This window comes from Dermochelys coriacea, chromosome 5, assembly GCF_009764565.3.
Source record: "Dermochelys coriacea isolate rDerCor1 chromosome 5, rDerCor1.pri.v4, whole genome shotgun sequence".
Taxonomy (NCBI): domain Eukaryota; kingdom Metazoa; phylum Chordata; order Testudines; family Dermochelyidae; genus Dermochelys; species Dermochelys coriacea.
This window is the reverse complement of record NC_050072.1, coordinates 54621932-54647051: the sequence shown is the minus strand read 5'-3', so window position 1 is coordinate 54647051 and position 25120 is coordinate 54621932. Positions and strand designations below refer to the sequence as shown.

The 25120-nt window shown below is 39.5% G+C and overlaps 1 protein-coding gene across 1 annotated transcript in view; it reads left to right on the top strand.

Moving 5' to 3' along the window:
* The window catches only part of EDIL3 (EGF like repeats and discoidin domains 3), a 424535-nt gene that overhangs the window by 329470 nt on the left and 69945 nt on the right, over positions 1–25120 (top strand). Inside the window, exons 7-9 of the mRNA XM_038403629.2 lie at positions 5620–5775; positions 7046–7190; positions 18469–18653. Of these exons, the coding sequence (XP_038259557.1) occupies positions 5620–5775; positions 7046–7190; positions 18469–18653 (486 nt within the window). The remainder of the gene's footprint in view (positions 1–5619; positions 5776–7045; positions 7191–18468; positions 18654–25120) is intronic.

Sequence of the window (25120 nt, the reverse complement as noted above, 5' to 3'; positions counted from 1 at the left end):
CAGCACCTAATCTTTAGTAGTCTGGGTTTCTTTCGTCAGGGTATTACTGACTTTCTCCATCCTTGTTATGTCTAAATATATTAGTTTTTATGCTTAATTTTCTTTATGCCAATAAACTCCTGTCTTTTTTAAACGATGTGTCAAATTGTTGTTATTATCTTAATGCCTTTCATCTTCTTGTTTATTTTAACTCACAAATACCTATATAATTAAAATGTATCACGTTATTTCCTAGATTCTTGCTTTTTCTGTATCCCTAAAGCCTAAGGTCTAACAATTAGCTTGAGTTGTTTTTCTTCGCAATTACTACAGAGAACTGAGTTTAAAAAAGATTGTATCGCTAAAAGCGCTAGTTCACATTCCATAATGGGAACTTTATTTCCTATTAAAATACACTTAGGATACATCTTCACTACCCACCAGCTCGGCAGGTAGTGATCAATCTATCGGGGATCAATTTATCGCGTTTCGTCTAGACACAATAAATTGATCCCCGAATTGACGCCTGTACTCCACCTCGGCAGGAGGAGTAAGCGGAGTTGATGGGGGAGCCACTGCGGTCGACTCGCTGCCGTGAGGACAGCCAGGTAACTCAAACTAAGATACTTTGACTTCAGCTACGTGAATGTAGCCAGTGTAGCCCAGGCCTTAGTAAGAAAGCTTTCACCTACTGCTTTTAGTTATAGTTACTGCACAGTTGTAATATTTTGTATTTTGCTAGGCTCTGGCTTGGCAAACATAAAGGTCATAATAGAACACAGACACTATGGGCCAGTTTCTCTTCTGCTGTAATTCTTTTGACTTCATGGAGTTATACCTGTCAAATTTAGCTCCTGAGATTTTTATACACATGAAAGTTGTGGGAATTTCAAGATACTTTTTTCCCCTCCTGTGGGTTTCCTCAGAAGTCCTGAAGGAGCATAGAGACCTAAATCAAGCATACTGTATAGCATCCAATATCTTATTTTTAAATCTGATTGCAAAACTGCATGAAGCTCAGCAATGTTGAAAGCCAATGCTCAGTGGTTCAGGGCAGAAACAGAGACCCAGAAAACAAAACAAAACAAAATGTTTGTTAAAATTTGGGACTAAATAAAAGGGGGCATAGCTTTTACCTAAATACATGGATATGGAGCTAGGTATATGTGTGTGGAGCACATAACACTTACTTTTTTAAAGTATCAAGGTCACAGGTCAAACATTGCTCAAATTCCATAAGTGAAAGAAATGACTCTATTTTAATTAGGCAAGGCAATGGTATGGCTAAAGTTTTCATGTATAGTCATTTGGCAGGAGCACCCTTTAATTTCATGTTTTTATAAAAACAAACAAAAACCTCAAACACTGCCTCTGAGAGCATTCAACAATTCCAACTGTGTCAGGGGAGGGGCCTCACAGGAGTATACTGTCAAAGGGTTAGAGTCATAGGGGTAAAAGGGACCGCAAGAGTCATCTAGTCTAACCACCTGCCAAGATGCAGGATTTGCTGTGGCTAAACCATCCAAGACCGAGGCTATCCAGCCTCCTTTTGAAAACATCCAGTGAAGAAGCATCCACAATCTCCTTAGGCAGTCTGTTCCATTGTCCTATTGTTCTTACAGTTAGGAAGTTTTTTCTGATATTTAATTTAAATCTCCTATGCTGTAGTTTGAACCCATTGCCCCTTGTCCTACCCTTTGTGTCAAAGAGAACAACTTTTCTCAATCTTTTTTTCTGGCAGTGTTTCAAGTATCTGAAGACTGCTATTATATCTCCCCTTAATCCCCTCTTTTCCATACTAAACAGACCCAGTTTGTTCAGCCTTTGCTCACATGGCTTGCATTCCATCTCTTTGATCATCTTTGTCACTTGCCTCTGGATCCTTTCCAGTTTCTTTATATCCTTTCTATACATTGGTGACCAATTTGGATTCAGTACTCCATCTGAGGCCTAACCAGTATCAAGTCGAGCAGTACTATCACCTCCAAGGACTTCCATGCTATACTTCTGTTACATTTGCCTATTTTGCAACAGCATCACGTTGCTGACTCATGTTGAGGTTGTGATCCACCACGACTCCCAGATCCTTTTCAACTGGGCTGCTGCTAACCCAGTTATCCCCCATTCTGTATTTATGCAATTGGTTTTTCTTCCTTAAGTGTAGCACCTTACATTTGTCTTTGTTGAATTTCATTTTGTTGTCTATAGTCCGGCCTCTCTGAATTTTATCTCTGTCCTCCAAAGTGTTGGCAACCCTCCCCACAACTTTGTGTCATCTGCAAACTTGATCAGTATGCTCTCTATACTTACATCCAGATCATTAATAAAGATGTTAAACATCACTGAACTCAGAACAGATTGATGTGGAACCCCACTGGAGACCTTCCTCCAATCTAACCTCTTTCCATTAATAGTTACTCTTTGTTTGCTGTTGCAGTCATGGATGCTATTAGTAGCCATTGTTTCTCCAGCATTAGGGAGATGGGTTGCAAAAAGCTTTATTTAGTTATATTAACATTTACAATATAAATAATTGGAGGGCAGACTTGTACAAAAAAGCCATATTAGAATTAGAAAAAAAATCAGCTGTATAAATGTGTGTGAACTGTTAGTGTCGTTGGAAGATCGTTAGCCATTTGATTAACAGTGTCAAAGAAGATATAATAGGAATTAACTTCTGTGTTACCCTGAACATTAATTTATGGTGGCAATCAATGGAGCTGGGAGGCAAGTTAGCTATAATTGTGTGTTCTTTAACTTAACTATTACTTGTCAGACACTGTTTGGTTTGATTGTTTCTTGTAAATATTGCAGGGTTAAGTGACAGACTGTTTTTGTTTGTGCATGTTTAAGATTTTCCAAATACAGAGTGAAAAGTCTATTAAATCACACTTATTAGGCAACCTTTTGTAATAAGACACCATGCTAAACTATACTCCAATGTACTGAGCACAAATCCATTTTGCCTTAATTGGGAGACTCCTCTCAGTTAGTATAATTGTCAATCCCTGGAGTGGACCACTTCAACAGATTTTGCTGTTTTATTAATTGTTTTTTCCAGAAGGATGGGGGGGAGAAGCTGTGAACTGCTGTACTTCAAATTTGATTGTAAATATATTGGACCTGATTCTCCTCTTACACCAGTTTTACACTGTTATAATTCCATTGACTTCAGTAGAGTTACTCCCAATTTATAACTGTATGTGTGAAGACAATCAGGCCCCCAAGCTGTAACTGTTGGGCGTCTGCTTCACCTCTCACTTACAAGGATGTAAATCAAGTATAAATCCATTGAAGGCAAGGTAATTACACTGATGCATGAAAAAGGAATCCCACTGACTGTATGCGTGTGTGTAATAGATATAAAATCCTTCCAGGGGAAAGTTGTATAAATGTTTATCAGTTAGTAAAGGGGGGAAATGAATCTTGCACTCTCTCAAAGGAGTGAAACATTGGAAAGTCTGGAAATGCCAAGTGAGGATTACATTGAGAGAGAAAGAGCTCATCAATGAAAAATAGTCTTTTTTTCCACCTGCACATAACGTGTATTCAAAATTTTCCAGTTTCAGAAGTCTTAAATGCATTGAATCTGTTTCATTTCTGTGGGTTTTCTTCAAAGCTGAGGAAATCTTGAGCACTTTGATGTGAGTGCATGCAGTTATTTTGTTGTTGTTATGAATTTGTTTGTGTTATTGTAGTGCTTAGGAGCCCCAGTCATGGACCCGGACCTAATTGTGCTAGGTACTGAACAAACACAAACTGGAAAGACCATCCCTGCCTCAGAGAGCTTACAATCTAAATAGACAAGAGAGGCACTGGGAGGGAGAAGGGGTGGAACACACAAGCAGAGTGAACAATGTGATGGCAGCAAACAGCGTGTTCATGCCACAATTTTTGTTCTCTCTTTTGGCCCCTCTCTTTAGCTGGGTATACTTAGGAGGGATAAGCTAAGTGGAAAGAAAATGAAAGAGAGGGGGAACCGAGAAAAGAAAGACAGGGAAGGGAGAAAAGGGTAAAAGGGGTTGATATGAATTGATGCTGAGAGGAAGCAACTGTAAAGGAGAGGAGAGATGGAGCAAACAGCTGATTAGCACAGAACAGAGAGAGACCAGTCAAAACTAGAGAAAGTTCACCAGAAAGTCAACAGTCCCTGCCTTGGCTGCCTCTGTCTCTACTGGCTGAAGACTCTGGCAGGCTTCCCTTTGCAGCTTTCTCAAAGCCAGATGGTGTGGGAGAGGGGAGGGGCAAGAGCATGGGGCTCCTAGTGCCCTTATTTTGTGGGGTCTCCCATGTGCAGTTCTGGGTCTGGAGAGTATTGGGGGAAGTCATGGGACCCATTTCTCCCCTCCCACCAATGCAGTGCAGTCCTTGGTTTGGCTGCTTCTGACACTTTAGCTGGCATCTATAGTCTCTAAATGTGACGCCTGCCACCCTGCACATTCAGGAGTGCAAATGTCCTAATTTTATATCCTGCCATTAATAGGTCTATAGACCCAGATACTACTTAGGGCCAGACTGTGGCCACATTGTTGTGAAGTGAGGGAGTGAAGAGGCTTAGCAGCAGGGGGACATGTTCTGGCTGTTTCGCCCAGTACTTCTGTGGGAGCACATACCAGAACAGTTGCTCTCCTCCAATTTCAATGGGGGTGCACTGAGACAGCCCCACTGACTGACGGAGGTGGGGAAGGGAAGGCTCCCTTTTGAGGAAATAAAGCCCATTACCAGATTAATGTATTGGCTGCACTTCCCCAGCTGATTATTCCGCACTCTTCCCTGCCTTGCACATCCATTCTGTGACCCAGCGTGTCACAGTACAGCAACACTTACATTTGTAAAGATACAGCTTGTTTTAAATGTCATAGCAGTCCATAATGATCTCAACAGTCTTCAACAAGAGTAAGGTAGTTCAGTTGCTATTGCTCACTCATGAATTTTCATAATCATTGAAGTGATGACAAGGTCAACTGTTTGGTTTGTGAACATAATTGACTCCTGGTGTTCATGTATTTTTGAATGAGTGTGTGAGACAGAGTTAAGGTTATTTGGGTAACTCTCCAAACTTCCTAATCAATTTGTTGGTGGTGATAAGGTCAACTCAGAAAAATAAATTGGGAAGGTAAAATCTTGGCCCCACTGACATCAGTGGGAGCTTGGCTATTGATTTCTGTGGGGCCAGGATTCCACTCAGAGTTCTTAGATCAATCCATTTTCAAGCAGGGAATGGTCAAATCCATTAAAAATCCCTTTTTTGAAAGGTCAAAATACTGATTTTTTCTCTTAGAACACCCGTATGTTGGAAATGCCTATTCCGTTTTGCCTCAGACTTTCCAGAAAAATTTTATTCTGACAGAGGACTACGCAATGAAGATTCTTGTGATATTAGAGTGGGGGGTCAAAATCAGCCTTCTAATGGAATGGAAGATGAAATCTTAGCTGTGGACTCATTGCAACACATATACAAATAATACAGTATGTAGCTTTGGGGGCAAAAGTATTGTTTTTTCACATGTGTGATCAAATGAAATGTAGAGACAATCAATCAAAATGCTACAGAACGAAGCACTGGTTTCTTTTTTGTTTGAGTCAGAACAAAAATTTAATGTCATAATAGGAACCAATGATATTGTATTGTTATTACAGATAAACCTGCAAAGGAAGATGAGACTCACTGGAGTTATAACCCAAGGTGCCAAGAGGATTGGAAGCCCAGAATATATAAAATCTTACAAAATTGCATACAGTAATGATGGGAAGTCATGGGTGACATACAAAGTAAAAGGCACCAATGAAGATATGGTAAGACTGAGTCACCTGTGAATTCACACCTGTGTGTGAATGAAATCCCAAGGTATATCTGACTTCTGAAATCAAAAGGTATCTCCAGTAAATGAGTCTAATTGTCTAACAGAGAAAGCACTTTTATGTGTGTTGCCTTATTATTTTTTTTGGAAAACATAGCAATACATTTCCACTTTATGTCAGCTAACACTTTTATTCTTTAATTGATGGTTCTTTAAACACTGCGTCCCCAGGCTAGAATAATCCTGTTTATTACACTTAACTATTTTCATTTTAATTAGTTTACCAGTAATTACTCATGACTCTGTTTTCAATTTAGTTTTAGTACATTGGCGGATTGATTTAACCCTTGATGCCATAGAACCTTCATCAATGCTCATGTGTGCATTGCAAAAATGGTATCCTCCTGTAAAAAAAAATGTTTGCAATTTAGTTAGAATTTATTTTTATACAAACCACACAGAATGCTTTACTGTGAGAGGTAGGATAGAAGTAAGGCACTTAGCAAAATTGGACACAGTTTCTATAATGTAGGCAGAGGGAATGCTGCGTTGAAAAGACTGTAATGAGGCGGGGAAGCAAAATATAAGAATATCTAATTACAATGAAGAGAGAATAGAAAAATCCTTTAAGGGCCTGATTTGAATCCCATTGCAGTCAATGGAATCTCTCCAGCTGACTTCAGTGGAAGTTGGATCAGTTCTTAAATGAGGGAGGGAGAAGTAAGTTTGAATCAGTGTTAATAATTGCAGACTAAAATGAACAGGGACATTTTAATACACAAGTTGAAGGGAATATGTGATTTTAGTGTATTAGTAGCTGGAGCATGAGAGACAGAGAGGTCCCAATTCAGCAAGATTCTTAAACACATGCCTTACCTTAAGCACGAGTACTACTTGTCGAGTAGTTTTATTAAAGTCAACAAATAGAAATACCCACATGCTTCAAGTTATGCTCAAATTAGGCCGCATAGGTGAAGGAGAAACCTCTAAATGTGGAATATCATGACAAACAGGATGTGAAGACTAGAAAAGGAAGTGAATATATATTAGGGTGACCAGATAGCAACTGTGAAAAAACTGGGTGGGGGGGCAATAGGCGCCTGTATAAGAAAAAGTCCCAAAAAACGGGACTGTCTCTTTAAAAATGGGACATCTGGTCACCCTAGATATATGAGTCCATGAAGATAAAGTAAGGATCCAGTTGTCATCCTTGTACTATTTGAAATGTGCCATGATTGTTGTTGTTGTTGTTTTTGTTGTCACAGGTGTTCCATGGAAATGTGGACAACAACACTCCCTATGCCAATTCTTTCACGCCTCCAATAAAATCACAATACATCCGGCTATATCCTCAGGTTTGCAGAAGACACTGTACTTTAAGAATGGAACTTCTTGGATGTGAATTATCAGGTGAGTTTTCCAACAACACACCATTGTCCTAGTATAAAACCACCGTGTCCTGTAGTTTAGAATATTCATTCCTGGTATAATTCCATTGACGTCTGTGGTGTTACAACATGGTTGAATTTGTTTCTTTGTATTTAGAATAGGGTGTATATTTTTGTACATATTGACATTAAGTTATTTGTTACTTGAAATGGATACAAAAGGCTGAGGTATTTAAAGCCTATTTTGCTTCAGTCATCACTAAAAAGGTAAGTAGTGACCAAATGCTTAACAAAACTAAAAATAAACACAGGAATAGAATGCAGGTCAAGATATGGAATGATCAGGTTAAATAAAGAATATCTAAATATGTTAAATGTATTCAAGTCAGCAGGGTGTGATGAAATTAACCTTAGGGTACTTAAGAAACTACTTGAAACAGTCTCTGAACTGTTAGCTATTATGTGTGAGAACTCCTGGAGGAAAGGTGAGATGCCAGAGGACTGGAGAAGGGCAAACATAGCAACTATGAACAAAAAAGACCCAGGGAATTATAGACCAGTCAGTCTAGCTTTGATACCTGGAATAAATTATTAATCAATGTGTAAGCACGTAGATGATAATAGGGTTACAAGGAATGGTCAACGCTGATTTGTGAAGAACAAGTAATGCCAAACCAACCTAAATTCTTTCTTTGACAGGATTACTGCCTTAGTGGATGGCGGGGAGCCGTTGACATCATATATCTTGATTTTAGTAAATCTTCTGTCACAGTCCCACATGACAGTCTCATAAGCATATTAGGGAAATGTGATATAGATGAAATGACTATAAGGTAGTTGCAAAATTGACTGAAAGGCTGTACTCACAGTGTAGCTATCAAAGGTTTGCTTTCAAACTGGAGGGACATATCTAGTGGGATCTTGCAGAAGTCTGTCCTGGGTCCAGTACTATTCAACATTTTCATTAATTGGATAATGAAGTAGAGAATATAGAATTGGTGGATGACACCAGGCTGGGAGGGGTTGCTAGCACTCCAGAGGACAGGATTAGAATTCAAAATGATCTTGACAAATTGGAATGACATCAACAAGATGAAATCCAATAAAGACAAGTGCAAAATATTATACTTGAAGAAAAAAATTAAATACCCAACTACAAAAGGGGAATAGCTGGCTAGGTGGTAGTACTGCTGAAAAGGAATTGTGGGTTGTCATAAATATAAAGGGAAGGGTAAACACCTTTAAAATCCCTCCTGGCCAAAGGAAAAACCCTTTCACCTGTAAAGGGTTAAGAAGCTAGGATACCTCGCTGGCACCTGACCACAATGACCAATGAGGAGACAAGATACTTTCAAAGCTGGAGGGGGGGAGAAACAAAGGGTCTAGGTCTGTCTGTGTGATGCTTTTGCCGGGGACAGAACAGGAATGGAGTCTTAGAACTTAGTAAGTAATCTAGCTAGATATGCGTTAGATTCTGTTTTCTTTAAATGGCTGAGAAAATAAGCTGTGCTGAATGGAATGGATATTACTGTTTTTGTGTCTTTTTGTAACTTAAGGTTTTGCCTAGAGGGATTCTCTATGTTTTGAATCTAATTACCCTGTAAGGTATTTACCATCCTGATTTTACAGAGGTGATTCTTTTTACTTTTTCTTCTATTACAATTCTTCTTTTAAGAAACTGAATGCTTTTCCCCTTGTTCTTAAGATCCAAGGGTTTGGGTCTGTGGTCACCTATGCAAATTGGTGAGGATTTTTATCAAACCTTCCCCAGAAAAAGGGGGGAAAGATTTAGGAGGATTTTGGGTGGAAAGACGTTTCCAAACGAACTCTTTCCCAGTAACCGGTCTTAGACGTTTGGTGGTGGCAGCGAAAATCCAAGGGCAAAGGGTAAAATAGTTTATACCTTGGAGAATTTTTAACCTAAGCTGGTAAAAGTAAGCTTAGGAGGTTTTCATGCAGGTCCCCACATTTGTACCCTAGCGTTCAGAGTGCGGAAGGAACCTTGACACGGGTTATAATAGATCACATGTGAAATTAGTCATAATGTGATGCAGTTGTGAAAAAGACTAATATCATTTTAGGGTATATGTAAGACATGGGAGGTAATTGTCCCACTCTACTTGGTAGTGGTGTGGCCTTAATTGGAGTATTGTGTCAAGTTGTGGGAACCACGCTTTAGGAAACATGAGGATTAGTTTGAGAGAGTCCAGAGGACAGCAATGAAAATTATAAAAGTTTTAAAAAACCTGATCTATGAAGAAAGGTTAAAACAACTGGACATGTTGAGCAGTAGGTTGGACTAGATAACCTCCTGAGGTCCCTTCCAACCCTGATATTCTATGATTCTATGTTTAGTCTTGAGAAAAAAAAAGATTGAGGTAGAATATGATAAGGGCTGTTATAAAGAGGTTGGTGATCAATTGTTCTCCATGTCCCCTGAAAGTAGGACAAGAAATGGTCCGCTTAATCTGCAGCAGGGAAAATTTAGGTTAGCTATTAAGCAAAACTTTCTAAATATTAATAGAATAGCCCTGGAACAGGTTTCCAAGTGAGGTTGTAAAATGCCCATCATTGGAGATTTTTAAGAACAGGTTAGACATGCACCTGTTAGGGATGATCTAAGTATATTTGATCCTGCCTGTGTGCAGGGGGCTGGATGAGATGATCAGAGGTCCCTTTCAGCTCTTCATTTCTTTGATTCTATAATTATTTATTTACAGTAGCACCTTGAAGTACCAATCAAAATTGTGTTAGGCACTGTACAAACACATACTGAGGGATAGTCTGTGCTCTCCACCCACATCTTACAGCCTGACTAGACAAGCCAGACAAAGGATAGGAGGGACAACAGATACAAAAGTCAAGTGACTTCTCCAGGGTTACATAGCAGGTCAACGGCAGAGCTGAGAACTGGACACAGGTCTCCAAGTCCTGCCTTCCTGTTCAGTGCCCTATCTACTAGACTATGCTGGACAGGCACTGTATAATAAGCTTGAAATTGCAAGAGGTCAGTAAGCTGCAGCTGAAGAACTTTCAAAGCAAAATAAAATGCATTGTGTCTGGTTGCTTTTGATGAAGTTTGATTTGATTTAGATTTGTTTTGTGGCTTTCCTACAGAAACTGTGATTGTGTCTTGGAGCAAAAGTAAATGAACTAGTGAGCCAATATAAACTCAAGGTTTGTTGTTGCAAAGGTTATAATACATAAATGTAACGTTTGACTGCTATCTGCTCTCTACCATGTGAATTCTTTATCTGTCAAAAGAGATCAACTTTTCACCACAGGGATTGCTACAGTAAATTCTTTTGGGATGATTTTACCTGGCTTCCTGTTTTACTGTATAAACAATAGTCATCCAGTTCCCGAATGATATATCATAACAGTCTGAGTCAAATAATTCTTGGTCCTCTAGTAACATCAAAATCAGATTCAGAAATTAAAAGTTAATGCATTAATCTCACTGTAGCCCTTTTCCGATACAGATAGATTTGAAAGTAAATAGAAAATCCTGTGTTAGGTGCTTAGTGTATTAGATTTTTCTTTCTATGTTTTCCATTTCTGGAACCACAATTTAGAATAAGTCCTTGCCAGAATGACCAGGAATTGTTTTGCTCAAAGAACTGTGAAAGCTACTAAAGTGATTTCATTTCAGTGGTCTCATCTCAGTTTCAAGGTCACCATTCCTCAGCACTGTTTTCACAGTCTGGGCTCATCAGAACAACTCCGTCTCAGTTGAAAGCCAAGTACAATTACACCTAAAGACAGACTAATGCAGTCTAATTCCACGTGGTTTATCTTAGGTTGAGATGCACTCTTAGAGGTCTGGGGGTTTCAGAACTGATCCCCCTCCCCTTTGTTTTAAATGAAACCTTTCTAATTAAAGAAAGTGTAGCAAGATCAAAAGATGGACCTTTCGTAGGCCCCAATTCAGCAATATACTTAGGCCCGGGGCTAAGCACAATAGTCCTATCTAAGCAGGGTTATAAGTGCATTTTATATGCCAACAAGCACTTTCTATTCCTGTGCAACCAGCCAACTATAAAATGAACATTTATTTCTTTCCCTGGCTTTTTTTTTTCCTGCAACTTTCTGCATTTAGAGCTAGATTCTGCCAACCTTGTTCATGTTGAGTAGTACCTTATTCACAAAGTGGTCCCATTAGTATTCATGTGTCCTTCTGTAGAGTAAGGTACTGTACTACTCAATGTGAAGAAGGGAAGCAGAACTTGCCCATCACTTTTGTTTGACTGGCATTGCATTCTTGGATTTACAGAACACCTGTTTCTCAAATGGGCAGATTGAAAGTGAGAATTATAGGCAACGTATATTTTCATATAACCAAGCAGTCTCTTATTTTTCATAAGAAGAGTTTTAAAATCTTTTTTTTTTGTTCACCAATAGATACGTATGGCAATCAAGAACATAATCTTTGTATTAAAATAATTGGCTTGCTCTGCTCTTACCACTCCTTCACAAACTCTAACATAAGGCAAGTCAAACATAGTAATTTGAGCACAAATAGGTGATGGGAACTCTTGCATGCAAATATCTAGCTTTGGCACTGATTACTTCTGAGCTCTTGCACAGTTATATGAGATGCTGAGTGCCTCTTGGGAGGTGCTGAGCACTGTTGAACTCAATGGGAGTTGAGGGTACATAGAGGACACGGGCAAACTGACAGACAAGATGTTATGCTACAACCAAAGACCATAGAGAGCATGCCTGCACCCGAGCATGGATTATCTCAGTCTTAAAATCCTGAATTATCCTCCTCCTAAGTGTTTATCCCACAACTCCCCATACTCTATGGTCACTTCGCAAAGAACTGTATTCTCGCCAGGCATGCACACTCGTGTTCTCTCTCTTGCTCTCTCTTCTATGCCTCTCTGTTCCATGCAGAACATAGGGCCTTCACCACTGCCTTCCTTCTTTGTCAGTCTCCTAGTGCCATCTTGGCTTCTTGCCTTGTCATTCTGAGAGCTTTCAGTTCCAATTCTAGTGTGCATTTCTGTCTTAACCTTAGTCTACCTCATTGCACCTTATCCCGGGAATTCCAGTCCAACACTTCCCTTGTTATGTTATTTGGGTCTTTCATCCACATATGTCCTAGCCATCACCATTTCTTTTCCATACTTTCCTATCCTGTCTTTATAATCATGAGTATTATAATACTCCTTCACACCATTTGTTTTAAATAAAAAGTTTTTTGGACATATAAAGTATTGAAGGAGTCTCCTTTACATGTCCTTTGCACCCTTGTTCAAAGCCCAGACATCAGAAATTACATTAGTGTGTTAGGAGGGGGTTGTTTTGTTTTTTTCTGTAATTATTCAATTAAATATGTGATCTATAATGGATGTAATTTTCTTTGATATAGCAATAATTTGTTGTCCCTATTCCTGTATGCATATAATGTTATCTCCTGGCTTAGTACCTCTGCCTCTCTTTCTGCTAGCAGTTTAAGATTTGTGGTATCCTCTTCTTCCCTCTAACTTTTGGAGGTGGAAAGAAAAAGTGTAAAATTACGTAGGTGCACAATCATGTACAAGGGTGGTTGCAAAGTAGAAAAAGTAGATGAATGCAATTGATGGTTTCATTTTCTGTGATATATTGTTTTCAACTCTGGCCCAAACTGTTTTGACAGCCCATTTTTGTGTGTCAGGCACTTTCCCCTTCCTCTTCACACCACTCCTTCTTCAGATGAAGCACTCTTAAGGACAGCCCTAGTAATCCAGTAGTGATACTTTGATACTGAATAATACACAAACTGCCTTTCTAAACCAATGTATGAATCTCTCTCATTTCTAACTCTGGTCAAGACCTATATATCATTCCCTCCCACTCTCACTATGCTGATGTAGCGTGGTAGTGAAAACCTCTGACAGGGTTTTCTTGGGCAACTTGCCTGAGTCACCATCATACCACCGTGGCTACACTTCTGCTTTTTGAACACTAGCTTGAGCAGAGCCAGCGCATGTATATCTGCCCAATCTGAGAATTACATCTCCCAACTGTGGCAGCATGGCATGAGTGGCAGTGCTGGGTCCTAGATGAGCTTGTATGGCATTTTCGGCAGCAGCTTCACTGCTATTGATACTCAAGCTAGCTAGATCAAAGCTAGCTCAGGTATGTCTACATGTACTGCAATCTTACCTCTGATTGCAGGGTAGACAAAACCTTAGCCATTCTCCTAGCCAGCTGCATACCCTTCCTTTTCCTTATTCATTTTTATCACAAGAGCCCACGCAGGCCATCTGCCTCTCCTTGGTCTCTGTTTTCTTGTTACTGTGCTGCCATTGTATGGGAGTTCTGCTGTCATGACCTCCATAGATCAGAAGACACCATTGTGTTCATCTAGTTTGACTTCCTGTCTAACACAGGCCATAGAATTTCCCCAAAGTAATTCCTAGAATGTATCTTTTCGAAAAACTTGCAAGCTTGATTTAAAAATTGTCAGTGGTGAAGAATCCACCACAGTTCTTATTAAATTATACCAATGGTTAATTAGCCTCACTGTCAAAACTTTTTTTTTTATTTCCAGTCAGAATCTATCTAGCTTCAACTTCCAGCCATTGGATCATGTTGTTTCATTCTCTACTAGACTGAAGAGCCCATTATTACATATTTGTTCCCTATGTAGGTACTTTGACTCCTTCACTTCTCTCAGGTTTCAGAGTAGCAGCCGTGTTAGTCTGTATTTGCAAAAAGAAAAGGAGTCCTTTTCACTTCTCTCAGTTAAGCTAAATAGATGGAGCTCTCTAATTCTGTCACTATAAGGCATGTTTTCTAAACCTTTAATCATTCTTGTGGCTCTTCTCTGAAACTGCTCCAATGTATCAGCACGCTTCTTCAATTGTGAACACCAGAACTGGACACAATATTCCAGCACTGGTTGCACCAGTGCCAAATATAGAGGTCAAATAACATAGAATATCAGGGTTGGAAGGGACCTCAGGAGGTCATCCGCTCAAAGCAGGACCAATCCCCAACTAAATCATTCCAGCCAGGGCTTTGTCAAGCCTGACCTTAAAAACTTCTAAGGAAGGAGATTCCACCACCTCCCTAGGTAACGCATTCCAGTGTTTCACCACCCTCCTAGTGAAAGAGTTTTTTTCCTAATATCACATCTGCACTTCTACTTGAGATTCCTGTGTTTATGCATTCCAGGATTGCTCTTTTGGCCACAACATCACATTGGGAGCTATGTTCAGCTGATTGTTCATCATGACCCCCAAATCTTTCTCATCATCACTGACACCCAGGATAGAGTCCCCATTCTGTATTTGGTCTACATTGTTTGTTCCTAGATGTATACATTTAGTCTTATTAAAGCCCTTATTGTTTGCTTGTACCTAGTTGACCAAGTGATCCAGATTGCTCTGAAACAGTGATCTGGCCCCTTCATTATTTGCCACTCCCCCAATTTGTGTCATCTACAGACTTTTTCCGTAATGATTTAGTGTTTTATTTCTGGTCATTGATAAAAAAAAAATTTTAAATACCATAGGGCCAAGAACTGATCCTCATACCCCACTGGAAGCACATCCATGCAGTGATGATTCCCCATTTGCAATTACATTTTGAGATCTATCTGTGAGCCAATTTTTAATCCACCTAATGTGTGCCATGTTAATTCCATATTTTAACTTTTTCATCAAAATATTGTGTGGTACCAAGTCAAATGTATTAGAAAAGTCTATGTATATTACATCAACACTATTACCTTTATCAACCAAACTTGTAATATCACAAAAAAAATCAGGTTAGTTTGACAGGATCTGTTTTTCATAAACCCGTGTTGATTGGCATTAGAATCATAGAATCATAGAATCATAGAATATCAGGGTTGGAAGGGACCCCAGACGGTCATCTAGTCCAACCCCCTGCTCAAAGCAGGACCAAGTCCCAGTTAAATCATCCCAGCTAGGGCTTTGTCAAGCCTGACCTTAAAAACCTCTAAGGAAGGAGATTCTACCACCTCCCTAGGTAACGCATTCCAGTGTTTCACCACCCTCTTAGTGAAAAAGTTTTTCCTAATATCCAATCTAAACCTCCCCCATTGCAACTTGAGACCATTACTCCTCGTTCTGTCATCTGCTACCATTGAGAACAGTCTAGAGCCATCCTCTTTGAAACCCCCTTTCAGGTAGTTGAAAGCAGCTATCAAATCCCCCCTCATTCTTCTCTTCTGCAGACTAAACAATCCCAGCTCCCTCAGCCTCTCCTCATAAGTCATGTGCTCTAGACCCCTAATCATTTTCGTTGCCCTTCGTTGTACTCTTTCCAATTTATCCACATCCTTCCTGTAGTGTGGGGCCCAAAACTGGACACAGTACTCCAGATGAGGCCTCACCAGTGTCGAATAGAGGGGAACGATCACGTCCCTCGATCTGCTCGCTATGCCCCTACTTATACAACCCAAAATGCCATTGGCCTTCTTGGCAACAAGGGCACACTGCTGACTCATATCCAGCTTCTCGTCCACTGTCACCCCTAGGTCCTTTTCCGCAGAACTGCTGCCGAGCCATTCGGTCCCTAGTCTGTAGCGGTGCATTGGATTCTTCCATCCTAAGTGCAGGACCCTGCATTTATCCTTATTGAACCTCATTAGATTTCTTTTGGCCCAATCCTCCAATTTGTCTAGGTCCTTCTGTATCCTATCCCTCCCCTCCAGCGTATCTACCACTCCTCCCAGTTTAGTATCATCCGCAAATTTGCTGAGAGTGCAATCCACACCATCCTCCAGATCATTTATGAAGATATTGAACAAAACGGGCCCCAGGACCGACCCCTGGGGCACTCCACTTGACACCGGCTGCCAACTAGACATGGAGCCATTGATCACTACCCGTTGAGCCCGACAATCTAGCCAGCTTTCTACCCACCTTATAGTGCATTCATCCAGCCCATACTTCCTTAACTTGCTGACAAGAATGCTGTGGGAGACCGTGTCAAAAGCTTTGCTAAAGTCAAGAAACAATACATCCACTGCTTTCCCTTCATCCACAGAACCAGTAATCTCATCATAAAAGGCGATTAGATTAGTCAGGCATGACCTTCCCTTGGTGAATAATTATTATTATAATAATAATTAAATAATTAATTTAATTACCCTCTTTTAATTCTTTATTAATCAAATCCTATGTCAATCACTCCATTATCTTGCCTGGGATCAATGTCAGGCTGCCAGGCCTATAATTACCCAGGTCATCCTGTTTACCCTTTTTAAACATTGCCATAATACTAGCTTTCTTCCACTCTTCTGGAATTCCTCAGTGCTCCAAAATTTACTGAAAATCAGCATTAACAGTCCATGATCTCCTCAGATGGCTCTTTTAAAACTTGTGGAATCTAGTTATCTGGACCCTCTGAATTAAAAATGTCTAAATAGCTTCTGTTTAACATCCTCCAGAAATAGTGAAATGGAAAGAGTGTTGTCATCACCATATGATGAGACTATATCATGTGTTTTTCTCCCAAATACAGAACATAAATATTCATTGAATACTTCTGCCTTTTCTGCATTATTATTGATAATTCTACCATTACTGGATAGTAATGGACCAATACCATTGTCAGGATTTTTTGTTGTTCCTAATACATTTTAAAAAACTTCTTATTGTCCTTAACTCTGCTCCAACCTATTCTTCTTCCTAGTAGATCCAAATGCACCCTGCCTCTGCCCAGTGAATAAACCCCTCATAATTCATTGCACAGCATGTCTGTTTGGAATCACTTGTTAAATTTTATCTTAGAAACCTAAAAGAGGAGAGGAGAGGAAGGACCAATATCCATCAATGTCCATCCTCATCTGCAGTCACAGTAAATCATGTGGGATATGGCCATCTGATTTTAGCAGACAATCCCTGCTTAGTTCTCCAGAGGAAGTTACACCCCCTCCCTGCTATAATATCTATAGTCTACTCCTTGCTGCTGTTTTGTGTTTTTTGGCAAGATATCAAGTTATGAAAAAGTACAGATGTGCTTAGTACTCAAGGAATTTTCCTCAGCACTAGTAACATTAAGAAAGAAATATGTATTTTGTAGAATTACACTTTCTTGGTGTTAAGACACCACTAAATGAGACATGGTATAAGAGTAGAGTAGAATAAATTAAAGGAAACAATGGTTATGTGCTGGATAGGAAATCAGGTATATACATGAGGCTGAGACTAGTGAGAAGGTCTGGGGGGGAAATCACCTTTTTTTCTTTACTCTGTAAATGTGTTAGAAAATATTTTGAGTTCTCTATCTTGTTTTCAATTCTTTCAAGATGTGTTATAATAAAATGCCTTGCATTGGCAATTTTTGGTTTGATTGCAATTTTCCCCAAAGATGTTCCTGATTAGGGCCCTTTCTGTGGGAACTGCTTTCTTTTTTTTTCCCTCTGTAAGATGGTTTATGGGTCTACGTACCTCTAAGGGCAATTAGTCATCAACAAGAATCCTTACCCAATATTACTCTGGATTTCAATGGCCTGGGTTCTTAGCTACTAACTGATGGTGCCTCCACCTGATTGTTTAAGGTAGTCAGGAGCCCAGCCTTAGCTCCCTATCTGGTTTTGACTATCGCTGACCCAGTACTTCTCCCTATGCCTCACATGATACCTCATACATACTCTTCTGACACCTCCATAACAGATGAAGCAACCATCAAGGTACATCTTATTTACTGGGGAAATATAGAGGAAGCATATAAAGGGAAGGGGAAGATTGATCTGAAGTGAACACTCTATGACCTGCAAGTAGTCAGGGTGGGTTCCCTTGATTCACGAGTTTATTCCATACTAGTGGGTGTCATAATGTGGAGGAACCCTTGTATCTTCATGAGTCGTTGCAGGCCTGGAGGTTGCGGCAAGGTGATGAGGGTGCCTATTCACCCAGTGGCTAACCTGTTTGCTGCAGCAATAGGTGTTACAGTAAAAAAAAGTCCTAATGGTGGATCGGGCCTCCTCAGTGTTTCTAAGTGAAGTTTCTCTCTCCCAGAGTAGTTTGGCAAACCTTTCAGGGCAAAAAGGTAACCTCCCACGGCAGGAAGAGACAGAAAGGAGATCACTCACACTCCCTCAGGCAGGTCCATCCTCCTTTCCCCCTGTTGACTTAGTCAGCCATCCATCCCTAGGGTTCACCTAATCATAAGACTCCTTTATTGGCAAGGTGAGCAAACTGCACTTTTCCCCATATCTCATCTATCTGGCAACAAGCTTGTCTCCCTTTCTTATTAGACGACCAAAAAAAAACAAACCCTAAAAGGCACTGTAGTGAAGTAAATAGTCTCATGGATTCCTTTTCACTTTTCAGGTTGCTCTGAACCTCTGGGGATGAAATCAGGGCATATACAGGACTATCAGATTACTGCCTCCAGCATCTTCAGAACACTCAACATGGACATGTTCACTTGGGAACCTAGAAAAGCCCGGCTGGACAAGCAAGGCAAAGTGAATGCCTGGACTTCAGGTCATAGTGATCAGTCACAGTGGTTGCAGGTAAAGTTTCACTGATGTTCTTAGTGTCTGTCTATGTTCTATATGTTTCTTGTACTGGAAAGTTTTGTTGATTTAGCATCAAATCTTGCTTTTCTCACCTGGGTATGTAGGGAACAAGAGTAGTAGAATCCATCTCGATCATCTGCAAATGGGAGATAAGGCTCCAGAGAGCCCAAACTTGGGTGCACTACTTCATTGTTGTTCAATATGTGCCAACATGCAGAAAGGCATGGTGCGGGTGGGTCTCCAAACTGAATTAACCTAATCTTCCCCTCCACCTATTTATGAGGCGCCTAGCAGCCATGAGTATTACTATGGCTAATGGACTCAAACAGAGGCTATGGAGTTATTGTACTGGATGCTTGACTGCCAGTTGAGTGAGATTCTGTCCCACAGTCCTTGCAAAACACCCTGGGACAAAGTCCATTTACTTGAACTTTTGCATAAGGTGAGCAGCTTTGGCTCCTAGGAGTTACCTTAGTCTATTTGAAACTATTCAAAATTACCTTCCCCCAACACTTTTGAATCTAGTAAGATTTATTCAACACATGAATTCATTATGAAGCTGTTCACAAAAGTTGTTTTCAGTCTGAAAAGTGATTTATAGACATTACTGGTAGGCTAATGGGAAAGATAGTAACAAATCACCACATGGAAGCCTATTTGACCAGTCATTGTGACATTTACTTTTTTGAACTGTTGTATGTTGCAGTGTTTTGAGACAACTGCCAGTTTGGAATGAAATTCTCAGCATGAAACCTCAATAGCACTGGAAGTGTGCTACTAACCCCCTGCAAGCTTTTCACATAGAAATTATAACTTATTAGCTTTTTTACCTACAGTTGCTAAGCAATTTAGCAAAGTGATTACTATCTCCTCTCTAAGCTTATACACAGAAGGAAAAGAAGTAGTGACTGCATTGCTGATCTATCATTTGAATAATTAAAGATGTCTGGATTTGGTGAACTTTTTTAAAAACAGTCTGTCAAACTACAGTAATGTTTTAAGTCATTTTAGTGGGGGTTTTTTTCAGGAAGAAGTGGTTATTGTGTTTTGTGGTGAAAGAATGGAAAAAAGTCTCTCTCCACCAAAAAGAGAGGCAAGCCAGATCTAGGGTAATTTTGTCTCCATTGCTGATCCAAGGGAGCCAATGGCATTCAGAGTCTATAAAGAAATGCTCTGTGATGTTTTATTCTATCAAGGTTTCAGAGTAGCAGCTGTGTTAGTCTGTATTCGCAAAAAGAGAGAATGCTTGTGGCACCCTAGAGACTAACGAATTTATTTGAGCATAAGCTTTTGTGAGCTACAGCTCACTTCATCAGATGCTTATGCTCAAATAAATTTGTTAGTCTCTAAAGTGCCACAAGTACTCCTTTTCTTTATTCTATCGAGGGTGACAATGGATTTGTCATTGTCTACAAATGGTAAGCGAGTTAGGGAGCTACATAACAGGAAAGGACAACATTTCTTATTTTCTAACATTTTCTATTTTGTTTGAAATGTGTTTTCCTCTCTTTTTCTTCCCTTCCCTCAAACTAACTTAAGTATGCAAATTAATTCACCTTGCATTCATTTGCTTGCTGGCAGGTTTTCCATCAGTCCGGTAAAACTTATGCCTATTTTTTTCTTGTTAAAATATGCAAGAAGTCTATAAGGCAAGTTAAATCTGGAAGGGAGTCTTTTGTTTTGTTTTTAGCTTTTATAATATGATTGCAGAACATTTCATGGGAGCATGACTATTTTCTTTCCTTTAACTTAATATAACATGCTATGGATGACTGGAAGTTGTTATATTTATGGTACTTTTCCTAGAAAATGCTAATTATGTTTCAGTAAAACCGGAGGCATTAAACCATTTGAGTTTTCAATGCATAGACTAGTTATTTTGTACTGTAGTCCGATGCCTCTGAATTCATGTGCTTACATTATTGATGTGCCCAAACACTTCAAGTCTAGGTAATAGCTCTGTAAGAAAGAGAATATACTCATCATTTAAATTTGTCTCCTTATTGTTTTTTTCTTTGCTTTTGGTCCCTTCGGGAAATTCCCTTTATACTCATCACATTGCAACCTTTTAACATAATAACTGCTTTTTCACAATGCTGCTTTCACAGAATCTAGGAAAACCTTATTTGTAGGGAAAAATGTATAAAAGCAAAGTTATCCATTTTTTTCCTCAGTCGCTGCATATTAGTATGGAGGCTCCTCCTAGCAGCTCCACATCTAAAGTTGTGTTCTAAAATGTGCTTAAATTGAGGCATAAATTCCTGTTTTTCTCTAAAGAAGGTAACCCATCAGTATGAAACTTCACACCGTATTAGCTATCATGCCCTTTGAATTTTCTGTACAGTCTTTGTTTTGTTTATCTTTATTTTATTTTTTATTAGGAAGTCTTGACATTGGGCTCTTGCTGAAATTGGTCCTTGGCCCTTCAATCTTTCATTGTTGACTGATGTATTTTATAAAATATTGCAGGTCTACGTAAACATTGGTAGAAAGAGGTATCCTGAGTAGATCTGATGCAACTTCCTGTTTTGGGGGGGGGCGGGGGAAGGGACGGGATTTTTAGGATTATTTTTAGCCATTATTCATCATATCTGAAAGTTTATGTTCCAATGGTTGCCAATATATTTGTGTGATGTGAATAAACATTTTTTGACTATTTATGGGCAGTTGTTGATTCACAGGAGATTTGGGATAAAATCTGCTCCTACAGCAACCGTATTTGACGTTACACAGGTGTGCTCCTTAAAAAAACCCAAAATAAATAAAATGTTAAAACCCCCTCCACCTTTAAGTATTTTACAGCTTGGAAATTAATATAGGGAAAAAATTGTTGTTAAGTAGTAACACACAATCCACCTGATGCTAACCCACAAAAACAAGGAAATGAAGAGTTAAGCCACCCCAGTACGTATCCTCTACTTCCCCCACCTCGTGGCATGCACCTTATTATAACCACAACTATTGTTCATGCACTGTAACTGTATGTCTTCCCACTTGGGTGTTCCCAGCACTCACTGCAGTTATTTGATTAATAAAGCTTTAAACATAGTCACTTGGTGTGGCTCCTTCATCTCCTCCCCTAAAGATCCTGCAGCCTCAGCCTGATCACCTGAATCCCCAGGCAGATTGGTAACATAAATCTGTCATAATGCCAGCCTCCAGCAAAACACCCTATTACCCATATCCATAACTAATTATGGGAGAAAGTAGTTTGGTAAAGGGGTGTGTGGAGAAGGCTGGTGAAATTCAGTGACCTGTGTTACACAAAAAGGTCAGATTAAATTATCATAATGGCTTCTTCTGGTCTTAAAATCTATACATCTATGAATGCATCATGCACTCCCCAAGCGCCTTCAGGAGGACTTCTGTTTAAGTTAAAATCCTGAGTCTTGTGGACTCTTTCATCCCTCCTCCTGCTATAAAGGCCACATTTTTATTCTACAGGAAAATAACCTATTTCAAAGCCATGCAAGAGCATCTGTTAATTTGCTATTCAGTAACTGTGACCATTACCCCTGCCAACTACTCTCTACTGTCCCTCATTTCCTAGGCAAATGGAAACACAACTTACAGGTATAGAATACCATAGTCTATGCCCCTTGATCAAGACTAAGATGAGGTAGTAGGTTTCAGAAACTTTCCACTCATGAACACTTCTCTTTAAGGGTTTTAGAGAGACAAGGTGGGTGAGGCAATATAGTTTATTGGACCAACTTCTGTTGATGAGAGAGACAAACTTTGAAGCTTACACAGAGCTCTTATTTAGGTCTCTTTAAGGGTTGTCTTTTTGGGGGAGACATCTTTTTGAAACTATGCATATAACAGTAATCTTAACAAAAACCAAGATATGTTAACTAAAAGCAAGATATATTAAAAATAGAGAAGAAATGTAATTAAAACAAAAGAAATCATCTGCTTAATGTATCTCGATATAGACTTCTCATGGTCTTTTCAGCCTAGTTACAAACCTAAAAGGAAATAGCTTATATTCCTTAAAAGCATTCCCCTCTTCTTACTTCTCTGATTTGCCTGTCAACATTGCTTGCTGCACTAGATACCAACTCCTCTTGCTGTTTCCAGAGATGTTTCCTATCTAGTCCCTCTGACTGGGTCAGCTTGCAAGTTCAGACATATCACCATTGATTTCGGACAGCCAATGCCACTTCCCACTTCCCTCCAGTTACTTACATACACAATAGGGTTTTCAGTTGTTGCTTTATCGAGGGGATGAGCCATTGAGAATACAAATATTCTTAACTATGATTAATATCTCTCTTTCAAAGGCTTACTGACCAATCTCAGGGACAGCATTTCACAGACAAGTCTGCACATCTCTGCCTGTGACAGCATCTGTCAGGCCTTTTCTGACCCCTGCTGGATGCACTGGTGCCTCTTCACCCCTTGCTCAAGGAAACCCACTCCAAAGAAGCTACCAAGAACATTTAGTCCTCCAAGGTCTAGAAGGGCCAGGAGGAGACAATGACCAATTGGGAGTCAGCAGGCCAGTTAAGAAGGCTAGCCTGCTTCTTCTCAGGGCAGAATTGGGTGAGACTGGACAGTGTCACACAGAAACCCAGGGCCTTTCCTTCAAGCACCACAACTAAGAGTTTGTATTTGAGGCTTTGTTTCTTTATTTATAGGCCCAGACAGCCAAATTCTGAGGTTTTTTTTGTTTTGTTTTTTACAGTGTTTAAAGACTGCTCCTGAATTAATAGCATAGGCTGCCCTGCTGCAAGCAAGCAGCCAAAAAGTGTGAACTAAAAAAGGAAAAGCCTGCAGGTGCTATGGTGCATTATTACCTGCCACGCTACCCCAGCCATTTTCTGTATTGTCCTTTCAAACAGCCGGATTAGCATTTTCCTCAAAATCAACCTCTACCACTTATTTTCTGGTATTATGAACTATGAATTAGGGAAGAGGTCCAGGCCCTCTTTCACAGCAATGTATTGTTAATTGAGATTTTGTTTTAAATTGCATGTTCTTAATTCTTCTAAATCTATACATATATTTAATCACTGTACTTGTAAGTATTAGAAACAACTTAATTATTATAAATAGTGCTCTAGTTCCATGACACTTTTTTCTGTGTATTTTGCCACAAGTCATGGGAAGGGTTTTCTAGCTTGATGCCCATGAATGATAAGCCTTATACAGTTTATTCACAGCTTTACACTATTCCCATGGAACTCTGATGTTTTAAGAAAACCACTGTTCCCTCAAAAATAGACTGGAGCAACAGGCAAGGTCATCTTTTAACGTCTCTCATGTTGATTACATGTGAAGGAATCGACTAAGCATGATCAGAGAGAACACCAACATTGATACACAACATATTGCTGCTAGAGATTGATAAAATGGAATCACTGTAGCCAATTAGCTTTAGATGTGTATATATTTCTGTTTCACACCTGATTGCTAATAATAATATAGTAGATTTTTTTTATTAGTATTTTCTCCACCAAACATTTTCTCCAGTATCAGATGTTGTCTTGGAGCTTTTGTACCAATATGCTTAGATATCAGTTGGAATAACTCTTAACTTTGCTTATGCTTTTAGCATAATGTAGGACCACTATTTTTAACTTCTAAGATCCTGATGATGTGAGGCACAGATGGAGAGTCTTATTCAAAATAAGTCATAACTTTCTTTGTGTTATATTTGCAGAAAATAACATTTGCCTATGATACTGTTTTGTGTAAACTTAGGATCTGTGTGTCTTTTTACATAGACTCTTTTCTGTTTAGTAAGAGATTTGCATGTTCATTTTCTAGATAATCAAACACAAATATATTGTTATTGATTTGTTGGAACAGACCTGTGGTCCCTATAGTTTGTTTTATCATGTGCTTCTGAGGAAAGCAGAATCCTTAAAGCTGGTATAAGTTGCATCTGATTATTCCCCTTGCCATGGGGGGGATCACCAGTGGCATAAAGCCATTCATGCCACACCCTTCTATTTTTCCCTTGAAAAAAGTGAATGGACCAGGAATGGGAGGGTAGCATGACTAGAGTGCATTGAGCTCCAATGATTCACAGCTTGTGTAATGCCCCCTAGGGTACCAACATAAATTGGAGGAGCTGATTCTGGAGTCAAAATGTCCTTGTCAGCCTGGAAATTGCAAGAGTGCAAAACTGGTATTCAAGTCCTGTGTTTTAGGGTATTGCAAATTGAACATGAGCCAACAATGTGATGCAATTGCAAAGAAGGCTAATATTCTTGGATTCTATTAACAGGAGTGTCATATGTAAGACATGGGAGGTGATTGTCCTGCTCTACTCAGCACTGGTGAGCCTCAGATGGAGTATTATGCCCAGTTTTGGGCACCACACTTTAAGAAATATGTGGACAAATTGGAGAGAGTCCAGAGGAGAGCAGCTAAAGTGATTAAGATTAAGAAAACCTGACTTATGAGGAAAGGTTAAAATAGGCTTCCAAGTGAGGTTGGGGAAGGATTGGAGG